The sequence below is a fragment of the Phoenix dactylifera genome, unplaced genomic scaffold (genome assembly GCF_009389715.1).
Source record: "Phoenix dactylifera cultivar Barhee BC4 unplaced genomic scaffold, palm_55x_up_171113_PBpolish2nd_filt_p 000143F, whole genome shotgun sequence".
Taxonomy (NCBI): Eukaryota; Viridiplantae; Streptophyta; class Magnoliopsida; order Arecales; family Arecaceae; genus Phoenix; species Phoenix dactylifera.
The window spans coordinates 997233-1019474 of NW_024067698.1; the positions used below are offsets into that span (position 1 = coordinate 997233).

The 22242-nt window shown below is 37.3% G+C and overlaps 1 protein-coding gene across 1 annotated transcript; it reads right to left on the reverse strand.

Moving 5' to 3' along the window:
• Positions 1-1195: 1195 nt before the first annotated feature.
• Positions 1196-20062, reverse strand: LOC103724315 (RNA polymerase II C-terminal domain phosphatase-like 4). Its single transcript, XM_039116833.1, has 10 exons — positions 19911-20062; positions 17632-17708; positions 14864-15064; positions 11624-11755; positions 9174-9304; positions 6057-6237; positions 4930-5219; positions 2161-2349; positions 2027-2065; positions 1196-1899 (listed from the first exon to the last, which is right to left on the reverse strand). Exons 3-10 carry the CDS (start codon positions 15036-15038, stop codon positions 1588-1590), a joined length of 1449 nt encoding a protein of 482 aa, XP_038972761.1. The 5' UTR covers positions 15039-15064; positions 17632-17708; positions 19911-20062; the 3' UTR covers positions 1196-1587.
• Between the last annotated feature and the right edge of the window lie 2180 nt (positions 20063-22242).

Here is a 22242-nt window from a genome sequence, read left to right on the forward strand (position 1 = left end):
CCGTTGTAACATATATATATATATATATATATATATAAAGGTTACCCAGACTTTCTACTATTACCTCTTTATTTTGGAAATATTGGGCTTACATTGATCTTTGTCATTATATAACAGCAGAAGAGTTGAGGACGGTACCATACTCTGCTTGCCTTGCAACTTTCTTTGTCACCTGGCGAAGAGAATGGCGATTTGCCTCTGATTGGCCTTCATTCTTGATGAGCAGGTGAATATAAACAAGCAAGCGGGGATTAGCCCCTTCTAATTTGTTTTTATTCAAAAAAAGACTACTTTGATATTTTTGTTAGAAGATTATAAGGATTTACAAATTTGAGATATATCAGATATTGTAATGTTTTGCAGAGTTAAAATTTTCCTGATTTCAATATGACACAAGCTTGGGTTTCCATCAACCATTGGTTGTAGCATTGAACAGGCTACAGAATACACACCAAGCACAAAAGAAACACAAATCAAGATGCCTCCACTGAAAAAGAAAAAAAGCAAAAAGATTTAATCGTTGTCGGTAGAAGGCATCATTCGATGTTTTGAACATTCTTCTATGATTGGTGTTTCTGATCCAACTTATTGCATATAATTTGCAAATGGAAGTGACTACTTGATTTATCTGCTACAAACTCCACAAAAGATATTACAGCCAAGATTTCTTGCATCCAGGCTTGAATGTTATTGGGAAAATTCTAGGTCCTTCGTACATGCCTTCTGGCATTTGATACAAATAAGCAATCTTCCCATTGATTATTCACAAATCAAAGCCTTCAAAAGAAGTCAGCTGCAATGCATGCATAAAAATATGAGCTCCAATAACTAGACAGATGCCTCAAACATTTTGTACATCTAGAATATTATGAGATACAAACGGTTCATTTCACAACTGTTTCAGGCCCGTGATCACGATACATCACATTCTGAGCTGTTACAGTAAAAGCATCTTATTGTCTTCTCCCTGAATTGTTCTTCCTTGTTTCATACTCTGGAACTCTTAGATAAACACACAAAGGAAAATGTTCCATGGAGGCAAACTTATAATTTTGTAAATTGATACTGAAGCCATGGTTTTCAGTGTCTGGATGATGGTGTGGTACATAATTAACAGGTCTGGTTCTTGTGCCTTTGGAAATGCATACAGTCCATCAATGCTATGCAAGACCATCTTGGTCCAGAGACTACCAACTGATTAAACAACAGTAGGACTAACATTCAGGTGAAACTGTGCTGTAATTTTTAGATGTGCAATATCTGCAGGTACCATGAAGGACAACAACAGACTCAGTTTCCCCTAAAGAAAGGAAAAGAAAGTAAACTTCAATGCACGGATGACAGAGATAGATTCTCCCAACAAAGCAAGAGATCTCAATAATGTAAATAATGCCTACGTTGGCATCAGAAGGCCAGAGCACCCACTTAGTGACAAGACAACAGTTGATATCAGCATTATACACGAAGTCACAAAAACAACCAAGGGTACAACAAAGCCTAACAATCCAATATTGTGGTCATTCTATAGGTTGGGTATATACTAGTTTCTCCAAGTTGGTGACTTTAACGACAATATGGAGCATATCCTCATGAATTTCTTGAACTGCTAATCGGAAAATCCTCCTCCTGCTGCCGACGCCATAAGTAATTTGCTGCTTCAATCCAACGTGGGTTTACCAAAAACTTCTCATTCTGCAGGGCCCATTGCGCTTTTTGTGTTCCTGTATCAGTCGAGACTACATGTGTTATGGATGCATCCACATCTGTACAGCATATTGCACCTAACTGTTCAGCCAACTTCCAAATTGGCTGATCCTTGGCCAGTGATTTGGAAGGAAATACCCTGCTGAAAACTATTTTGCATCCCTGTAATATCTCTCGTCGGATTTTCTTCAAAACCTACAAAGAAAGTCATATGGTGGGCTAAGAATTAATAACTAGAGGGTTAGTTCATGTGCAAATTTCCCTTAGGACTGAAGAACACGAGAATAAGCCAGAAAGAATGACACATGTTTGCTAGTTTTACCTGTCTAACATCTCCGGAGGAGAGGTCCGTGCCCAGGACCTGAGATAAGTGGACCAATAAGTAGAAGAAAAGAGATAATATATTTATATTAGAAATAAAAATAATCAATACAAAAGAACGGGTATGAAACTAACCGGATCAAAAAACATCTGGTGAGTGCACTTTAAAACATTAAGAATGGTTGCAAGTGCACCATCAGACTCTCTTTCATCTTTCTTCAATTCTGATAATGATTTGGCATTGAAGCCAAACTGGCGACAGCTAGAAGAAAAGAAATGGTATCTTTCCATCAGAATTAGGTTCTCTTTGTGTTTCTGCCATACCTACAACAACAACTGCTTCTGGTTATAGTATGCTGGAATATAAATGTTAAAAATACTAAAATAGAAAAGCAGCAAAGCATGAAGTAGCTGGAAGGCAAATATTGCTGATATACAGATTCATATGAAGGCTCATCAATTTCTTCTTCCTTATTTTTCTAATTAACAGTGTTTGAAGTGTTTACTATGCATTTTATTTTCAGATAAGAAATTCCCATGCATCACATGACAAGTTTTCTTCTGTTTCATATACTTAAAAGTAAAATGTTGACATACAAGCTTGCTAAACAGCTAAGCTCAGATCCACCAATATTATGACATGAGATAATTTCCTCCTGCACTATCAGTCACAAAGGGCAGATTATCAATGAAGGACAAAAGCAATATATTACCAATTGAGATTAGTATAATATCTGTAATAACTGCTTGACATCTCAAAGTCCCCCCCATCCACTATTTTATCACACCATTTAATCCAGCTCATAAATGATGCAAACATCAGCACGAGGAAAATCAGACAAAGGATCGGCCTGCCTCCAAATGGAAATTTTGGATATGATCATTATTTATTCAGAAGGGGAGGGGGTTTAAGAAAACCTATATGTAGAATCATGGACAGCCATTCCTTCCCGAACCACCTGCTATAAGGTATACCATACCGTACCGGGTCAAAACCGATACGAAAATCATATTCAGGTCAATACAGGCTTGGTGCCAACCTACATGAAGGCATACCAAGGTGCGTACTGGCATGTATTGAGGCATATTGAGATAAAAATTTGGAAAAAATAGCTTGAGAGCTGTTTCGGTATGAGGTGCATATCATACCATACCAGCTTCAACCGTATCGAACCAGTAACATACAGGTATGATACTTGATACTGAGACTCCAGCCCTTGTGCAGAATGTCGAGAGATGATTTGTAAAATCTTCCTTTTACTGAACGTCTAGTTACCACAACATTATGTAGTAAATTATGATAATACTGAATGGTGAATGATTCCCTTAAGTCGAATTTTTATAACTATTTAAGGCTCCTTAGTTTGGTGAGGCTTATAAAGATTGAGAAGATATGGATGATTTTGAGACACTAGATACAATGTTGGTTCTTATATGGAGAGTCAGCTGACATTAGTAGGCATGTAGAAAGAGGATACTTACTTGACTGGTGATGCATAAGTGTTGATTTGAAGAAAAAAGTTAACGTTATGTTGGGTTCACCAGAATGAAATAGATCTGGATGGAATGGAAATGGAAGATAGGGAATCAGAATGGTTGTTCCTACTCCACTAGGGCATAAAATGAAGGAAATGAAAATCAATTCTAATATTTAATTTGGCTAATTTTTATAGAATAAATAGATTTTATATTTACTTTTTGAATAACTATTTGAGTAAGGAATAGAAACAAATTTTAAAATAACAATTATTATAGTTATATATAAATATATATATAATGGGAAAGGTCTGAGGTCGCACCCCACCCCACCCCCCCTCCCAAGGCACCCGGAAAAACAATAAATTGGTATTCCGTTTCCCCAGGTTTGCACCAGCCCCATGCAACAATTTTTAGAAAATGGCCCTAAGCCCATGCACATGGTTTTCATCTGCACGTGCATCACACATGCTGAACTTCAATACCGTTATAATTGCCATTATTTTACTTATACAAATAACATTATCAATTTGAAATGTAATCAATTATTGATTCCCATTTTTACTAGAAGAGTCGCTAACTGATTCACACCAAATATGTCATTTATTTCCATTTTATACCATAAATCCACGTGTTCATGCCATTCTTCCCATTTAGGAGTGCATCACAATTCCTCCATATGAGGGAACGGTGATTCCAAAGGAATCATGAATCTGTTAGTTATTGTATAAACCAAACACTAGAACGGGCCCAAAGATGGAATTCCAATTCCATGGCAACCCTCATTCCTCAAGCCAAATGTAGCAACAAGGGCTGCCTTGCTTCCTTTAATCCTTTCCCTCTCATCCTCCTTCCCACTCTTGTATGAAGGCTCTAATAATGCCATATCCCATTATAGTGCCCCCACCCCCACCCCCACCCCCAAGAGTTTCTTTTTTTCTTTTTCTTTTGGTGGTAACACATGGTCAGTAGTTTTGGTCATTATAGTAGAAATAACAAGTAGTTGTCCATTCCAGCCTAGACTGCGCTATTGTAGTCTAGCCTTCCAACTGTAATAACAGCTGTTACTTGCACATTCTAACTTTGGACTGTCATAAAATAGTCTTTAATAAGCTGGGCTCGTTATCACAACCCCAAGGAGCAAACAACGTTGTCAGATAAATTCCAAGTCATCCAGTCAAGAATGGGATGAAATGGTAAATTTTGGCAATCCATGAACAAAAAAAACAATGAGCACCCAAAGCAGATGGATTGTCAAGACAAAAGTTAATTTACAAGCAGAATATAGCAATTTCTCTAAATCGAGAATCTAAAATTACAGGTTCAAACAATTCAAATTAGTAACTAAACAAATGGAAAAGGAAATCAAATATAACAATCAAAAGATATGTAAACAGAGCCAATTTTTCTATTAGCAATTACACTTACAAACTCTGTGTCATCAAGAATCAACACAATGTTTTCCGCTCCCAGCACCACATCAAGGCCTTTCTGATGCCGCTGGGTGCAATCAGCTTGTGAAATTACTTTGGAATTGAAGTAGACTTTCTCAGGGTCAAGGAGCTTGGCAATTTCCAGTGCATAGGAACGCTCTGCCATAGTATATATATACATCTCAAACATACTGCTTGCTTCTTTCAAAAAGGTGTGGACAAAGGGCCTCAACTTTGTCAGCATATGCATAGCATCCAACTTGAATAAGCTTCTTTTTGGATCATCTACAGGGCATGACATAGCATATTAAGTCCACAAAATCATTAAAAAATGAAATAATGCTTCAAGTGGTCTTGGGAAAAAACAAACACATACAAATCAAAGTAAACATGTTATGTTAAATATTGAAGACACCAGCTTGAACAAGCAGCCATTGACATCTAGAAGGTAAGGGGAAAAATGGAAAGTTATTTCATAATAAAGATGAAAGTTCTGAAAAAGTTTGTTGTTAGCATCTTAGAGAAAATGAGATTCACCAAGATAGCCAGTTATAAAGATCACTGAATGAGAGAGGTAAGAAACTTTGGATCCCATTTGGCAAAATCACAACCTGATAGCTGGTGCCAGAAATCTCAATTTCTTACTATTAATAGTTTTTTAGGAAATTAATGTGTATTTAACCAACAACAAAGATATCAAATGGTGGCAATGGTGGGGGGGTGGGGTGAGGGAGAGAGGGAGGGAGGGTAAGAAACTTTGGATCCCATTTGGCAAAATCACAACCCGATTGCTGGTGCTAGAAATCTCAATTTACGTTATTTAGCTTACTGTTAATAGTTTTTTAGGAAATTAATGTGTATATAACCAACAACAAAGATATCAAATGGTGGCAATGGTGGTGGGGTGGGGGGTGAGAGAGAGAGGGAGGGAGGGAGGGAAGAAGGGAGAGTAGCGGATGGGGATGCAGACCATATTAATACAAAACCACTATTATTTAGGAACCAGAATATTTTGAATAAAGGAAAAGAAAGAAGAAGAAGAAGAGCTACAGGTAGTTTGCAAACACAGTATCCATTACAGTGCAGACTGCAGAACTACAAGAACTAAAAAACAGGAATTACCTTTTATGGAATCTGCTTGCCTTAACAAATACTCCTCCTCCAAAGAGACATCTGCAAGCCGGGTTGAGTTGAGTAGAGTATGATCCAAGTCTAAGATCAGTATTAGCTTTTTTTCGCGCAACAAGTTCTTAAGATCTTCCTTCCGTAGTCTGTCACTCTCCCTAGTCCCTAATTTTAAATCCTGCAAAAACAAATATTTCATATGATACCACATGGAACTGCAGTGAATACTCCTCAATATGCAAAAAAGTGTTAACAAAGCTAACATAGGTGGCTGGATTAAAAGTTCACTTGCTCCAAAATAATTCAAACGAAACCAAGCTCCGTTTCATAACCCTCATTCAGCTCGACTAGAAAATTCATTATTCAATATATTCAGAGTGACAGTACAGAATCATTATTGGTGTATACAAGGTTCGTTGTATCGGATCCGGTAGGCATACCGGTCACCTACCGGACTGGTACGATTCCAGTTCGTACCAGTACGAACCGACTAGCTTTTTCCCGCTGGAGCCAGGGAAGAAGAAGAGAACGAGAGAGAGCGCGGGGAAGAGAAGGTGGGAGGAGACCTGTGGCCGCCATCGAAGAGCCGGAGGAGAGGGGTGGTGGAGCTCCGAGGGGGGAACCCGCGGAGGTGCGACAGAGGCCGAGGACACGGCCGCGGCTTTTTAATTTGAAAATTTTAAGTAAAATCGGCAAATCCATTGCCGACTTCACTTAAAAATATCTTATTTCTTTTTAATTTAAAATTTTTTTAAGTGAAGTCGGCACCCAATTTGCCGACTTCACTTAAAATTTTCAAATTAAAAAGCCGCGACTGCGCCCCCGGACGCAGCCTCGGCCTCGGCCTCCACCGCGCCCCCGCGGGCTCCCCCGCCCCCAGCCTCCGCCGCCCCTCCGCGGCTCTCCGATGGCGGACACAGGTCTCCTCCCTCCCTCTCTTCCCCGCTCTCTCTCTCCTTTTCGTCTTCTTCATCTCCGGCACAGAACCGGCCCGTAACGGTTTTCACTGCTCCGACGTACTGGTTACAGGCCAGGCTGGTCCAAACCGACCGATACAGACCGGTTCGTCAGACCTTGGGTATATACAAAGTTCGATGTACCGGGTCCGGTAGGCGTACCGGTCACCTACCAGACCCGTATGGTTCTGGTTCATACCAGAACCGGCCGATCCGGTAGGCGTACCGGTCACCTACCAGACCCGTATGGTTCTGGTTCGTACCAGAACCGGCCGGTACGAACCGGCCAGCTCTTTCCCAACGGAGCTGGAGAAGAAGAGAAGGAGAGAGTGTGGGGAAGAGAGGGCGGGAGAAGACTTGTGGCCGCCATCGGAGAGCCGTGGAGGGGCGGCGGAGGCCGGGGGGGCGGGGGACCCACAGGGGCACGGCGAAGGCCGAGGTTTCCCCACCCCTCGGCCTCCACCGCACCCCCGCGGGTTCTCCCGCCCTCCCCGGCTCCGCCGCCCCCCCAGCCTTCACCGCCCCTTCGCAGCTCTTCGATGGCGGCCACAGGTCTCCTCCCACCCTCTCTTCCCCGTGCTCTCTCTCCTCTTCATCTTCTTCGTCTCCGGCACAAAACCGGCCCGTACCGGTTTCTACTGCTCCAGCGTACCGGTTACAAGCCGGACCAGTCCGAACCGGCTGGTATGGATCAGTTCATCAGACCTTGGGTGTATATATTGTCACCATTGTGAAAGAAGTTAGATGCAAGTGTGTTGCTGGTATTTTTTGACCTCTGAACGTTGCCTAATAATAGCAGAGGCCACATCTATTGAAATTTCAATAACCTATATGTGCATACATTGGAAAACTAGCAGAATGTATCTATATATCAATGAACAGCTCAAGATATGGCAAACACCAGACATGTATATCGGTGTTCGATCGTGGCACAAATACAGATGCAAGTATAATGAACCATCAGATTAAGAAACAACGACATGGAAATATTCATGAATATATAAACTAAATAAACATAAAAGCAAAAAACGTAATTCTATTTTTTTCAGGTGGTGGGGGAAGCAAGATGCAATTATTCCTCATTGACAATCTAGGGATGCTTTGACCACGCAAAAGGATTCTATATACAAAGCTGAATGTTGGACACTAACCATCTTGGTGACACTAATACAAATGTCATACCATATTATGAAATACACTGTACCCCGAAAAGTTAGTCTCAATACAACAATTTACATCCAGCAATTTATAAGTGAAATTTAAACACAGCTGTTCCTCATAACCGTGCTCTCAAAATTGAAAATACATAGACTAGAACTAGATGAGATCCTTTAGATGGCTCCTTCAAGACTAATATATCACAAAAAATATAAATAAGAACCTTTATTTTATTCTGAGATGTGATCTCCTATGTATAGAACCAACTATTGATATCTATAATGAGATATAATTATGCGGTTTCCACCCCAAAAAATTTACTAGTCATTGGCACAAGATATTCTTCCCCAAGTTAAGATAAATAGCGTACATTTACAACAGATGCCAGGGTAAAAAATTAAGGGTTCATATCATAGAACCCTTAACCATTACTAACATTAAAAAAAAAATCTGAACGAAGTAGGATTTGTATGAGAAGGGGTTAGGTACAATTGAGTTGGGGTTCATGTTTCTGAACACTGATCACATCCAAACAGGTTGAATATGAAAGTATGGTGCACACAGAATTACACCACAACCAAAACAATGCAGGAGAAAATTGACAGGATGCAGGACCCTGTGGTGATTGAGTTCAGAATAATAAGAATGGCAGATTGTCAGCTGCATATGGTTTCTGATGCAACCTGTTCAAATTTGACAACGACTCCATGCTGCTAACCAGGCTGAATTTGTGAAAAATGGGCACTTCTTGGCACCAGTATGCAAGATGTGACCATTTTATTTAGAATTAAATATGTGGAAGCAGGATGTGAGCCTAAAATGAAAATAAGTTATCCACATTCCAGACCATTTCGAGGACAAACATCGCTTATACACCTAGGTAAGCATCATTAAGCTGCTAACCCAGTCCACCTCACTACCATTTGCATTATATAAGAAACATAAAGTTACTATATCATAATTATATTACAGCTCTGTAGTATAATTTTGAGCATTGCACCTTAGTAATGTAGTCAAGTGAAAGCATAGGCCCATCATCCTCCGCTAGCTGACCACATCTCAAGCACAAGCCTTTATAAAATCCAGGATGTGGAGGGCATGAATCCTCATCTGCCAGTTTCTTAGATGTACCTGTAGTAGAATATTCAGTTTGCTTGCGTAAGCTTTGGTTGACTATAAAGTGTAAGTCTTGCTCATCACTATGTACAAACTTTAACAATTACTAAGATGTAGAAGCATAGATGACCCAAAGTTTAATTACAGCAGCAAAATAATAGTTGAAGGTTGCTAAAGCACTAAAAGTAGAATTTATAGTAAAAAACTAAAATGTAAAAGATCATATAAAAGTAATCAATTTTGAGGCGGTAAAATAAAGCACAATGCCAAAGTGCCTTTCTGATGCTGTACACTGACAAGTTGTTACTAAATTAAGAAATTTATTTATTCTTGGCATGCTCAAATGCTATACCATAAGAATCAAAAAAGGACGTAACCAAGATAGTGTCGAAGTTCTTTTGACAAAAATTGCTTTCTTGAAGATGAAGTATCCTTAGAAATAGCCAGCACCATGATAGTGATATTATAGAACTCGAAAACTATTCAAAAACAAATTTACCAGAAACCTTACATGCTAAGAAATGCATCTTGGAAAATGACTCAATCTAGTTCCCCAAATCATGGAACACCTGGGACATGCTTTGGGAATGCTCAGCAGGCCATGGCTATAAGAATATCAAACAGTGCTGAGTACCGTTTCCCTTCTGACTCAAATATTTTTCAAATCTTTTATGATTCCTACGTTACATACAATGACTGTTTTGAGCGGCTCGTTTTCAAATCACATATAGCTTTGACCTGTTTCTGATTTCTTAATCAGGTGACTAAGTCTGGAAGCCTGTGGTGAAGTGTCTTTGACCACCATTGTATCTGAACTCTGAAACCCAATAACTGAAAAAGTCACGGAACAGTTACTAAACAAATGTTGAAAGATAAGTTCGTTTACTGCAAAATTTTTTAACTTTCCACTTTTTGGTTGGACAATTTAGTGTTCTACAATGAACTTAGTTATGCACTTTCAGACAATAGATGTTTTTGTACTTCCCAAGATTCTGCACTTAAGAGTGGCACACAAAGTAGAATGGATTATAGGACATTGTCAAAACACAAAATATTAGTTAGTAATTGTTTGACCATCCTCTGGCCAAATTCTTGAGCAAACCTTCAGTCTTCATAAAGCTAAGGATTATAGCCTCCGCCAAAGTCTAACAATGTGAAAGAGATTGGTTCTTATCGGGCTCCTAAATATTTAAATATTATGATTAAATTTGAAGGAGCTTGAAGTAATCATGGTTTTGAGGAAGCTCATTCACAAACAGGAAAGTGGGATAATTTTTGTTCTACAAACAAGTTGGATCTGCATTACTTCCAACACGACAGGATCCATATGCTGCATACAATATGATAAAAAATCAAAAGAAACAATTTATCTGGTTATTCTAATAAGGTGTTACACAAAAATTGATCCATCATGTCAACTATTTCAACTACATCTACTGGTCTTTTGGATTTGGGCACCATGCGTGGACCTATAGAACCTAGAACTTGAAAACTTTATCTAGGGTCCTGCAACCACTTTGAAATCTCTGCAAAAACCATTTCCACACCTGCTAGCTTAGTACCTCTTTTTGCTTTTTGTTTTTTTTTTGGTGTGTGTTTCTGTGTATATGTGTGTGCGGATGTCCACTTCCCTGCCTATATTTCCACAAAACCACAACCATAAATAAGTTTCCTCCAACTATTTGGGATGGATTTACATGCTATTACTTCCCTGTCATCTACTTCCTTATTACAAAAGTACTTCCAATTTTTCAATAAAGGCAGTATTCTTCTTTGGAGAGTTTGACATGTCACGAAGTTATAAACCCACATTCTCAATTTTTTGCAAATCTCCGGGCCAGGTAAGGAAAGATAAGTATAGGACGAGCAGGAAAGTAGACAGGGAATTGAAAAGCACGACTTCCAAGAGGCTTAAGCAGTATATGCAAAATGAAAATATTTAATTGCAAAGATCCCATTCCTATCTTTATAATTAGCATTCTTAACATTACTATATGTAGCTGAAATAGCTGCAACATGTACTTTATATTTCTATTCTAATCAATAAGTTGATTCTCCTTCCATTATTAAACTCAATTCTTGGCTAAAATTATTGTATCTTTGATCATAACAAGCAATCTATAATATAAAAACATCCTAGCATAGGCTAACAAATTTTGCTCTTGTATTTCTCCATTTCTTCAAATGTGTATTTTTTGAATGAACGTATTGTCTCAACCTAGATTTCATTTCTGAAAACAGTATTTTTAGAGTTTCCTTTTTGTGTTTGGTAAGTAAAGATTCCTATATTTGGAAAACAGAATTTTTTTTTTGCTTCACAATCAAGATACTAACCAATAATACCAATATTTTCTTGATTTGTCTCGATCATCACTGATCCCTGAAGCTCTTTTATGCCCTCCAAGCTCTCCACTTTACGTCTTTTAATCCTGCATATGCATGTAGCAAACAAGAACAAGCATAACCCTAAATGTCAAAACCAAAATGATGCAAAATACTTAATTAGAAAAGTAGTAACTATTAGATTTTTTAAACATGATGCAAAAAATAATATGAATCCCCAGAAAGAAACATTCATACACTGCCACCCCCAATAATTAAGCCATCCAGTGTGTACTATGACTAAAGCAACTCTATTCAGCATTCAATTTGCAGATTGCTGTCCCCTGATTTAAAGACTCCAACCAGAAAAATGAATCATCAAATCATATGACTATTTCAAATCTGACCCTTAAAAATGTTGACAATAAATGAGTAATGTGGACCGATGTGCTGATAATATTGGTAGCCACAAATGCTTATGGAGCCTAATAGTTGCAACCCACAGGAAAAGGCCCTAAAGTAAGAAGGTTGTATGGTATTGTACAGCTTTGATTCAAATATGGTAAGCAACAATGACAAGATAATTTTTTCAGAATAATTATAAAAAGATCATAAGAGTATGCAATAGAAGCGGGACTCCAAAGGCACATAAAGCAACACATCTTCCTCTTAACAAGAAAACTATGTCCAGTGCTACAAAAAGGAAATAAGCAAGGTGGATAAGGCCAATAGACTGCCTATAAGCACTTTGACATTCCTGAATTTTACACTCAATGAAAGGGTTATTGCCCCAACCCTACATTAGCTAAATGATGGCAATGATCTAGATGATTGGTTTGACTTGACTGATTGAACATGCATGACATCATGACTCCATAGTGTCATTCGACTCATTCATAAGTATTATACAACCTGATCAAATTTGGGTAGTGGATATTTTTTTTGAGATCAGAATAGGCTGTGGAATATGAAAAAAATGTAACAAATAGTATGCAGCTTCATAACCTATACACATTCATCTGTTTTTGTAATACATAAAGAAGTCATTAGGCATTAATCACTCCATGTTCAGGATGGTTTAAATCTAATGTTCATCAAGATCAATGTCAACTGTGGTTTGGATGTTCAAGACCTGTCTATTCTTGATTGCAAAACAGCCAAAGTTTCAATATTTCGATTTTCGAGTGTACTTTATACTGGCAAAGGATTATTGGAAGTTTGCCCCTCCATGGGTTGATTTTACGAAATCAAGCTGGAGTCTTCTTCTCTAGAATACGTCTTCTGGGTTTTGTTGCAGGTTCATCTCTTGTCCCAAATTTCCTTAACCAGGAGTCCCTTAACAATTCTTGAGAGTTACTAACACAAAGTTTAGGTCCAGTCCTAGGGAACTCCAAAACTTGATGGATCATGCTTTGAAATGTTGTTGTCAAAATTTTATACTCCAGGTCAATATGGGTCATATTAATCTGGATCCCATCCCAAAATTGTGATGAAATGCAATTACTAGATCTAGATCAAGATCATAGATTATGCAATCCCATGAATCATACGATCCAACTTGATCCAATTATTCACATACTAAACCTTGTGGAAAGTCCATTCTTTTATGGTTCGGTTGACTTTAATAATCACTTAATTATCAGTAATGAGCCTCTAGAATATGAGATTAGTAATCCCATTTGGAGATTTAACATTTAAAAGTAATGAAAAAGAAATCCAGGAGCATGAGGAGCCAAAAGCTAAAGGCAAATATTCATAATCTTATAATCTTTTCTAAGGATTTGATCCTTCTGTCTTAACTGTTCAACCTTAATAGTCAACTAAAGTGCTATTTAGAGTTGTTAGTCATGCTTTGCTAGGCATATTCAGAATCATGGCTCTCTTCATCCTTAGATACCACAATGACTTACTCTAATGGTGCCTTGTAAAGTTCAGTTATATAAGAAAGAAGAAAATTCATTTTTTTTTCCTCCATAAGCAATAAGGGAAGCAATTTTATCTATGAAAATTTGATAATGATGATTATGATGGAAATATTATTTTTCTATTTAATTTCTTCTACCTGCCTATTGAAGCATAATTTCCCTGGTCCAATTAAGATGCAATATGGATTTTGTTGAAATGTGTCTTCCATGCAAGGATACTAGTCCTGATGTTTTGGGGAATGGGCCTCTCCGGAGGCCAAGAATATTAGCTTTAGTTTCCATACCTTGAGATTTACATTGCCAAAGTTTGCCGTGAATGAGGCTATTGACCACCACAACTTAAAGTCTGATGTATCCAAGGGAATCTGTTACGTCTCGCATCATCATTAATAAGAATAACGCTTTTCTAGAGATGGTCTGATTTTACATGTGGCTTTGCTAGCAATTTGGCAACAATTCAATTTGTTGCTTATGCTAAACTACAAGAACTCAAGAAGACATGGCTATTATCTGACTTACTAGATGATTATTTAGATAGGCTGCCAAATGATAGGCAAAGTGCGCATGTTTGTGCCACCATGTGATATGATGAATTTGAACTTTTTTATTTTGTCTCAGCCACGAGATGAGCAAAAATTAGTTAATGTTGCTTGAAAAAAGCAAAATTCTTTTCTCTAAATATGTTAAATATCTGCAGCATTATCCATCTGTGTATGTTCATACCAAGATATGGATACAAAACACCATACATACAACATATCGTTTATAAACATACACATATATACATACATGCATATATACATGTCTATATCTAGATATATATATATATACACACATATATACATACACACATATATATAGATATAGATATAGATATGTTGTATCTCCATATATATAGATATTGTAGGTATATATGTATGTGTGTATTATGTGTGTATGCGATATCTATCTATCTATCTATCTATCTATCTATTCATTCTACATATACATACACATATACATATATATATATATATATATATATATATATACATATATACATGTATATGTATATATATATATATGTGTGTGTGTGTGTGTGTACATGTAACATATACATATATACATATACATACATATCTAATATGTATATAATAATATATACATATATATAATATAAGTGTGTGTGTGTTTATGTATGTATGTATGTGTGCATGTGTATTTCTGATAGTATGTGAATTGGGATGAGATACACCCATATGGTAATTATACAAGGTTGAGTAAACCAACATTGAAAGGAAAGGGGAAAAAACTGCTCAAATGATTAATTGTAGTTCAAGAAAGCAACTATAAAATGCTAATAAGAAACCTCTGCTCATGAACATCATTATTTCCTCATCTTCATCTGGTTGATAATTAGGAGAAGTGTCAGAAGAAGCCAATTCCAACTCTGCCTCAAGGAATGCAGCGAGATCATCACTACTACTTGAGGAGTGCAATGGAGATTCTGCTGCAAGACTCATGCTTGCAACATCATCTATGAGACATCCTGTTGCAAAAATCAATCAGTTATACGAAAATTTTTGAAGTGAAAAATTGGTAGAACCAAAACAAAAACCATCGATATTTTTGCCAGTAAAGAAAACAAGAGAAAAAGAATATCAGATGAAAACAAATTTAAGGGTGACAAAGGCAGTATAATTTTAGTTGAACTTGTGCTTCATTATGCTTTGGGAAAAACATGACCAAAAAGGTCTAGTTTTCTCACTATCAAACATTTTCTACAGCGTGATATCCATAAACCTTTATGCCATCACCATTTAAAAACTCCGACTTCAACTATGGTTTCAGCAAAACACAGAGGGGGTTGTTGAATGTAGTGGTTTATGTGCACACCAACATGCTGCAAGGATCATAGAACCAATCCTGGTTACAAATTTTGAGGGTAAAAAGAACTCGCAACCATCATATGCCTGCTAGGTTTGAAAGAATTATATTAGCATCACATCCCATCCCTACTTGAAACACTAATTTCAGCTAGGTTTTAGCAAGAACTAGGACAGAGGGGGGGAGTTGGGATTAAGGTTGTCAATGGGTCGAGTTGGCTAGAATGGCCCAAAGACATGACTAAAAAAAATCCGAGCTCAGGCTCAAGTTGTAGGGCCACGGGCCAGTCTCGAGGACTATAATTTGAGACTCAATCAATTCTCGGAGCCAAGATCGAGCTGAAGATATGGTAAAAACTAAATAAGGGCCTAGTTTGAGCCCAACCAGCCTAAAAGCATATTCTAAGTCATATTAGGCTTGAAATTGATAGCCCCAAGCTAGATCTGAGCTGGGCCAAGCTTGGACCTAAGGTTTAAGCCTCAGCTTGCTTCAGGGCCTAGGCCTAACCTAGCCCATTGACAACCCTATCAAGGATAGGCATTTACACACACACCAGCAAATTGGGACCAAGGACTTAATTCTAGTTAGAACAATTTGGGATTGAAACAATCCATCCCAATCATGTGCCAAGTAGTATTGCACACACACTAGTCGAGTGGGATCAATCAGCTTATAAGGTCAACCGTCTAGCAGGTATGGGTTATGCTACATTAACTTGCTAATAGGTCATGTATGTGTCATCTCAGTTATATGTGGATTGCACAAGATATTGACCCAATTTGAACTCATATAGTCCAAAAAAGCTGCCAATGTTACCCAACAAACCAAATCTTTTTTTGGTAATGTGGACTTAGAATCCTTGATAGTTATTGACTTGGAACTTACGTAAAATGGACCCAACAAATTAGCCCTCAACGTGTGGATGACAAAGTCAAGGACGGTTAGTAAGAAAGTGAACATCATTGGTGTGCCCAGAACAATAAACAGCTTAACAAGCAATAATTAAAAGCCCACATGAAACTTAGGGTCATGCAGGTGCAAAAACTAATATAAAGCGCAAAATTGGCTCAGTATAAATTGATAAGACCAGCTTTGAAAATCCTCGAGCAAATTTTAAATGTGGTCAGGAGCCCTGCTTTTGCATTCTTTCTAGGAGGATAGAAAACAAAGAAAGATTGGGCACATGGTTTAGCTCCAATTGAAAGCGATTGAGAGTTAGAGGGTTTATGAATAGAGAGGAAGGGAAGAGTAGGGACTGGAAGAGTTGTACCTTGAGACTCTAGAAGATGACATCCATGGTGGGTAGAGATATTGCGGCAAGGTTTCAATTAACCAATGAGAGAGTGGAGATGGGGAAGAAGCTATTCGAAGAGAAGGGTGGGTGAGAAAAAACGAAGAAACACGCAAAGAATAGCCACGGAGTTAGGAGCATAGTTAAGCAAACAGGTTGGTTCATCATACACCACAAAGACCTAGATTTGGGATCCAATTGGGATTCATAGGTTCTAGGATCCATATTTAACAATTTTATTTCAAAGAAACAAAATACTCAAAACAAATCCTACTCCAATTATGGTCAAATCCTAGGTTCGGATTCTCTAAATAGAAGAGCAAACAAGTGGCAAAGTGAAAGGAGGATATGAGAAAGGAAGAAAAAAGGGCAAGGCGGGTTGATGGGGGTGGCAATTTTTTTGGCTTAGGTTGAGTTCAGTTTGGATCAACCTTTTGTGCTATCAATTTGGAAATCGAATTTAAGAAACCATGACTTTTCATATACGAACAAATATTAAAGTACACAAATATAATAAAAAGGACTTATGTGCTCAAAGTAATATGACTATTGTAATTTCTTTTTGCTTTTCTAATTATAATGTGGAAATCAATATCATCATTAAACTACCTAGTCTAGTGGAAGACAATTTGAGCTGCATTCATTAATACAATACAAGTTATGCAAAATTCCTCACAATTAATTGCCAATATTCAAAGCAAACCTTCAATATATATCATTACATAGATTAAGCAGTGCATAAGACCTAGACAAAAGATCCACTAAAACCAAAGTATGCAGCTAACCTTCATAATTAACATATAACACTGCATCTACGAAACCGAAAAGCAAGCCTTATATAAATTGTCTGGTTTGGTTAATTTAGATTCTATTAGAAAAACAAAATATATATTAGATATCTACAAATCATCCATAGAATGAAAGATAGACTCACGTACCTTGGAATATGATGCAAAGCTGAAAAGTGGAAACAGTATCTTAATGACCAGGTGGAAAATGCAGCAAATACGCAGGCCTGAAAAAATACTTAAAGAGAAACATTAAATTATTTAACGGGATCAAATAACCTCAAAAAATATGCAAAATGCTAGCACACTAATGTAGTACACTCCAGTACAATTCATTATGTGCTGATGTTTATGTAACCATAACTACAACATAATCTGTCAGAGGGAATTAGATATGTGCATCATATGGGAAAATTAATCAGATAAATGCTTGAATTTAGACACCATGTTATAGTTCACCAACAAGATGAAAAGTATGGGGATCAACTCAATTTGATCTACTCAAAAACAATTTGCCTGGCTTTGATTGTCATGCCCAGATTGTAGTTTCAAATTAAAGAAAGACCAAACAAATGAAAAAGATTAAAGCAAATAGTTAAACCAGGAATGGACCAACAAGTGACAAATTTCATGAGCTTTCCAATGATTTTTCTGTTTTGATCTTGAAAATATCAAGGTAAAATATCCTTGCTAAAGCACAAAGATGAACCTTAAATCAAGCTAGCATTTAACAAACACCCATAAGACTTTTGCTCAAGCAATCTAAAATTAAAAAAAACAATAAAATTCCAGTTTTAAACAGCAATAGAAAAGTCATGACTCAAAGAAAAATTCAGTTTATCAAACTAACAAGCAAGTTCGACAACCAAGATTAGCTGTTCATAATTTCAGAACTTCTTCAATGAACAGCCAATATATCATCATTCAAGAAACAAATCATTTCATCATTTTACATTTGAGTTGGCATAAGCTTGCTCTAAGAGAAGGCTATTTTAAGATTGAATAAGGGTAAGTGGCCAAGGCCTGATTTGGTTTGCTAGAGGAAAATTTGGCAACCAGGTTTGGCAGTTTGAGTTGATTGTGTTAGGTTATGAAGTTGAAATATAAACAATTATTGCTACTGGCCCATATTATGTTAGTGGTGCGCACCCTATCTCAAGGTTTGTTTTAATTATATTGTTAATTGCATTAAGGTGTCAAAGAGTAGAAGGAAGGTTTTAGGTGGATGCACTCCAAATCAACCAAGAGACTTTTCCATTGACGGTAACATTCTTCCAATAGACTTTTTCATGAAGATACCATTTCTCAGTCCCACATTTGCATGTATTAAAACTATGGACCAGATGTTCAGTTGTCAAACCTAACTGCAAAAGAATTCCGTATTAACGTCCAATTTAACCAATTTTATTCTACTTACCTTTCAAATCCTTTGATCATTGTAAAACATATTACATAATAAAATTTGATCAAGGATTTACCACAATTGACAATGTCAACAGAGGGTCAGAAAAGTTGATGATTTAAAACACAGGCTAGAATATGTTATGTTGGACCCCAATTTAGCTTATTAATCAGTATGTACATGGATGTGTACGTGCGGATATATGTACGTATATACCTTCCGCCTGCAGAGAGAGAGAGAGTAGAGAGAGTAAATTCTACTAGCATAGGAAGCCCACCTACATAAAGAACAGGATAACGTGCTGGGTTAAAGGAGCCCCAGTAAGCCTAGTGGGGAAAATTGGAGGTTTTCATGAATGCAAAATGGTACAAAAAATTAACCATGTTTTCATCAAAAATATTGAATGCAGTATTTTCTTAATCTACTTCGATTACAAAAGGCAAAAATCTGAGAGGAAAAAACTGGAGTAACTCATCACGCCTTTTACAGCTTTCTTGATCATCCACATTTCATCTTTTCAATCTAAATCTAACAACTATTAACCTACCCTAAGAACCCTTCACAACAGCTGAACCACGATAACTAAAAGTCCAACATTCAAAAGCTTTTATACCTAAGGAACCCCAAATTCACTGCTCAATTCCACAAGAAACCCACGGCATTTAAAAATAAAACCATCTAATAAGCATGTGATAAGACAGGCAGCAGCTTAAGCATTCAATCTGTGGAAAGTAAGAGAAATACGAGTGTCTTTAGGTATCGTGGAGGAAAGTAAAAGAAATACGAGTGTCTTTAAGTATCTTTGAGGGGAGACCGACCGGGAAGGGCGATTGGGGTACTGAGAGCAAGGATAGAGGGAGAGAGACCAGAATAGGTGAAATGGAGAGATAAGGAGAGAAGAGCTGCCGGAGAGGTAGGAAAGAGAAGGGAGAGGCGGAGTTGAAGACGCTAGGGGATGGCCGGGACGGGGAAAGGGAGGAGGAGGGCAGCAGGGAGAGATGGAAAGAGATAAATTGAGAGGCGTCACCTTGGCGGAGGGGTCTGGAACCTGGACAGTGATCGCCGGCGCCCGAGATGGGAGGCGGAGCAGTGGAGGAGGTGGTCGCCAGAAGAGCTGAGAGGCGGGGGCGCGGTGAGGAGTGGAGGAGAACAATAGAGAGAGAGAGGTGGGGCCCGAGCTCAAGTCGTAAATCGATATTAAACCGGGTCGAGTCTAGGCTATATTCGCGTCGGACATGATTAGGTTGACGGGGTTAACGGTTCAAATCGAATTCTGGAGCTCCGATAGTAATATTTTCATCTCTCTACATTGTAGCTTATGCATAGCAGCAATACGAAGAGAAAATGGCATCCCAGGAGGCATCTAATAAACAGCTCACCAAAACCTCGATAAATTATTCTTCATTATATTAGCACAACTTAAATATTGTAAAAGTATCAATCATATCTGTTGGTAAGCAATCTTAAGTTCTTAACAATTAGATTTATTTTAAACAAATCAAAAAGCTATGAAACTTGGTTCGGAATGTGCAACAAAGAGTTTTATGTCAGATTAATTTGTGGGATTGAATGATGGTACCAACAACATAAATGCTAGGCCAATGGTTTAAAATAAAATACACCCTGCGTGTTTTATATTTGCATCAGACAGCTGGTTTAGGCAATCATGTTTGTATTAGGGGTGCTGGTCTTTCCTATAATTTTCATTTTCTTTTTGTATTGTTTGCATTTGTATACGAGTGATGTTTGATGATGTTAAATTATGCATTCACGTAAATTCGATCCCACTCATGTTTTTGGATATCCATCATGATTCAAGCATACTTAGCAGTAGAAGTAAGGGTATGAATGGATGAGAAAACTTGATATGCTTGAACTTGATTAAGTTGGACCTGCCAAATTCAAAACCTCAACTTTGTAAAATAGTATCCCAAACTTGACTATTTGTGCACTTCTCTACATGTATGGATTTGGTATAATTGGATCTAATTTTATTTTAGACAAACCTAAAAATTCGTATCTTATATTGTCCATTTTTTTCTGAATTATCTCAAACAAGGCTAACATCTGTGTTCGTATCAAAGAGGAGGTGCGACGAGCGTGTAGAGGATGAGATAATATTATACATTACGTTAGTTACACTTTACAATGACATAAAGGCAAGAGCGGGAACTTTTTTTGGGAATTAATTTGGAACCATATTTTGCTTGTTACCACTTTCCATGGTAGACTTTTTTTTTGGTTATCTATTTTTGTCGCTTCATGTATAGTATTTTCCGAACTAGAGAAAATATCAATATTATAGGATGAATAATCTTTTTGCTTAGTTGCATTTGACTTAACCTGACCTCACCCAATTCTAGCCAATTCAACCTAATCTCATCCACTCCAACCTAAGCTCACGCTTGATCTACTTAATTCGACCTAATTTGATCATACTCGAAATCTAATCTTAACCAGCCAATCATACCCGATCACACTCATTTGCACCCTATCCAACCAATTTGAACTTATGTCGCCCCAATCTAATTAACCCTATCTTGATTTAATTCCTATGGATCCAAATCTAAGTGCTAGACATAATATATCCACTAAGAAAATCTAAAATCATGCGCTTGTACCACATTCGAATCTAGTTTGAACCCAATGTGGGTCCCATTAGATCTATTTTTTCATGATTGCAACCTGTAAAAATTCATATTTTGCTTCTTTAGTATGGATGTATATCACAAAGAAGATCTTCTCGTAGAAGTGTACACCTAGTTAAGACCACTAACTCTGTTATTCTATCATTAGAATGAGTTATTTGTTAGCGTGACAGGTGGCACTCTCATAAGTCACCATCTTATTATTCCTCAATTCCTCTCATTATGCGCCTCTCTAAACACTATCTGCCAATGCCGCCACCTTTACGCTAAACCCAATCATACAAAAACATAAAAACAATATATTATCCATAATAATAATATTTTTATATCATTTTCATTATATGCATTAGATTGAATTTGGCATAATATGTTGCATCCCCTCCTAATGATAATTTTGGCCTTTAAATCTTACTTGTTTCTAGTATAGATCACATCTACTGCACTCCATCCTCATTTATTGGATCCTTTTCCTTTGTACAAAATCATATCCTTCAATAAGTTCTTCAACATATCAATTTCAGAGGAGAATGAATTGACCTATCACATTCTTCCATCTACTATCCTTTTCAACTATGAATTAACTCTCTTTCCTCATCTCAACCCTCCTCTTAATCTTCTTATTTTATCCTTCCAAGGATACATTTTGAAAAACACAACCTCCTTAATCCTTGCCCTTCTCCACAATCCTCCTCTTTCCCTCTCTCTACCCAA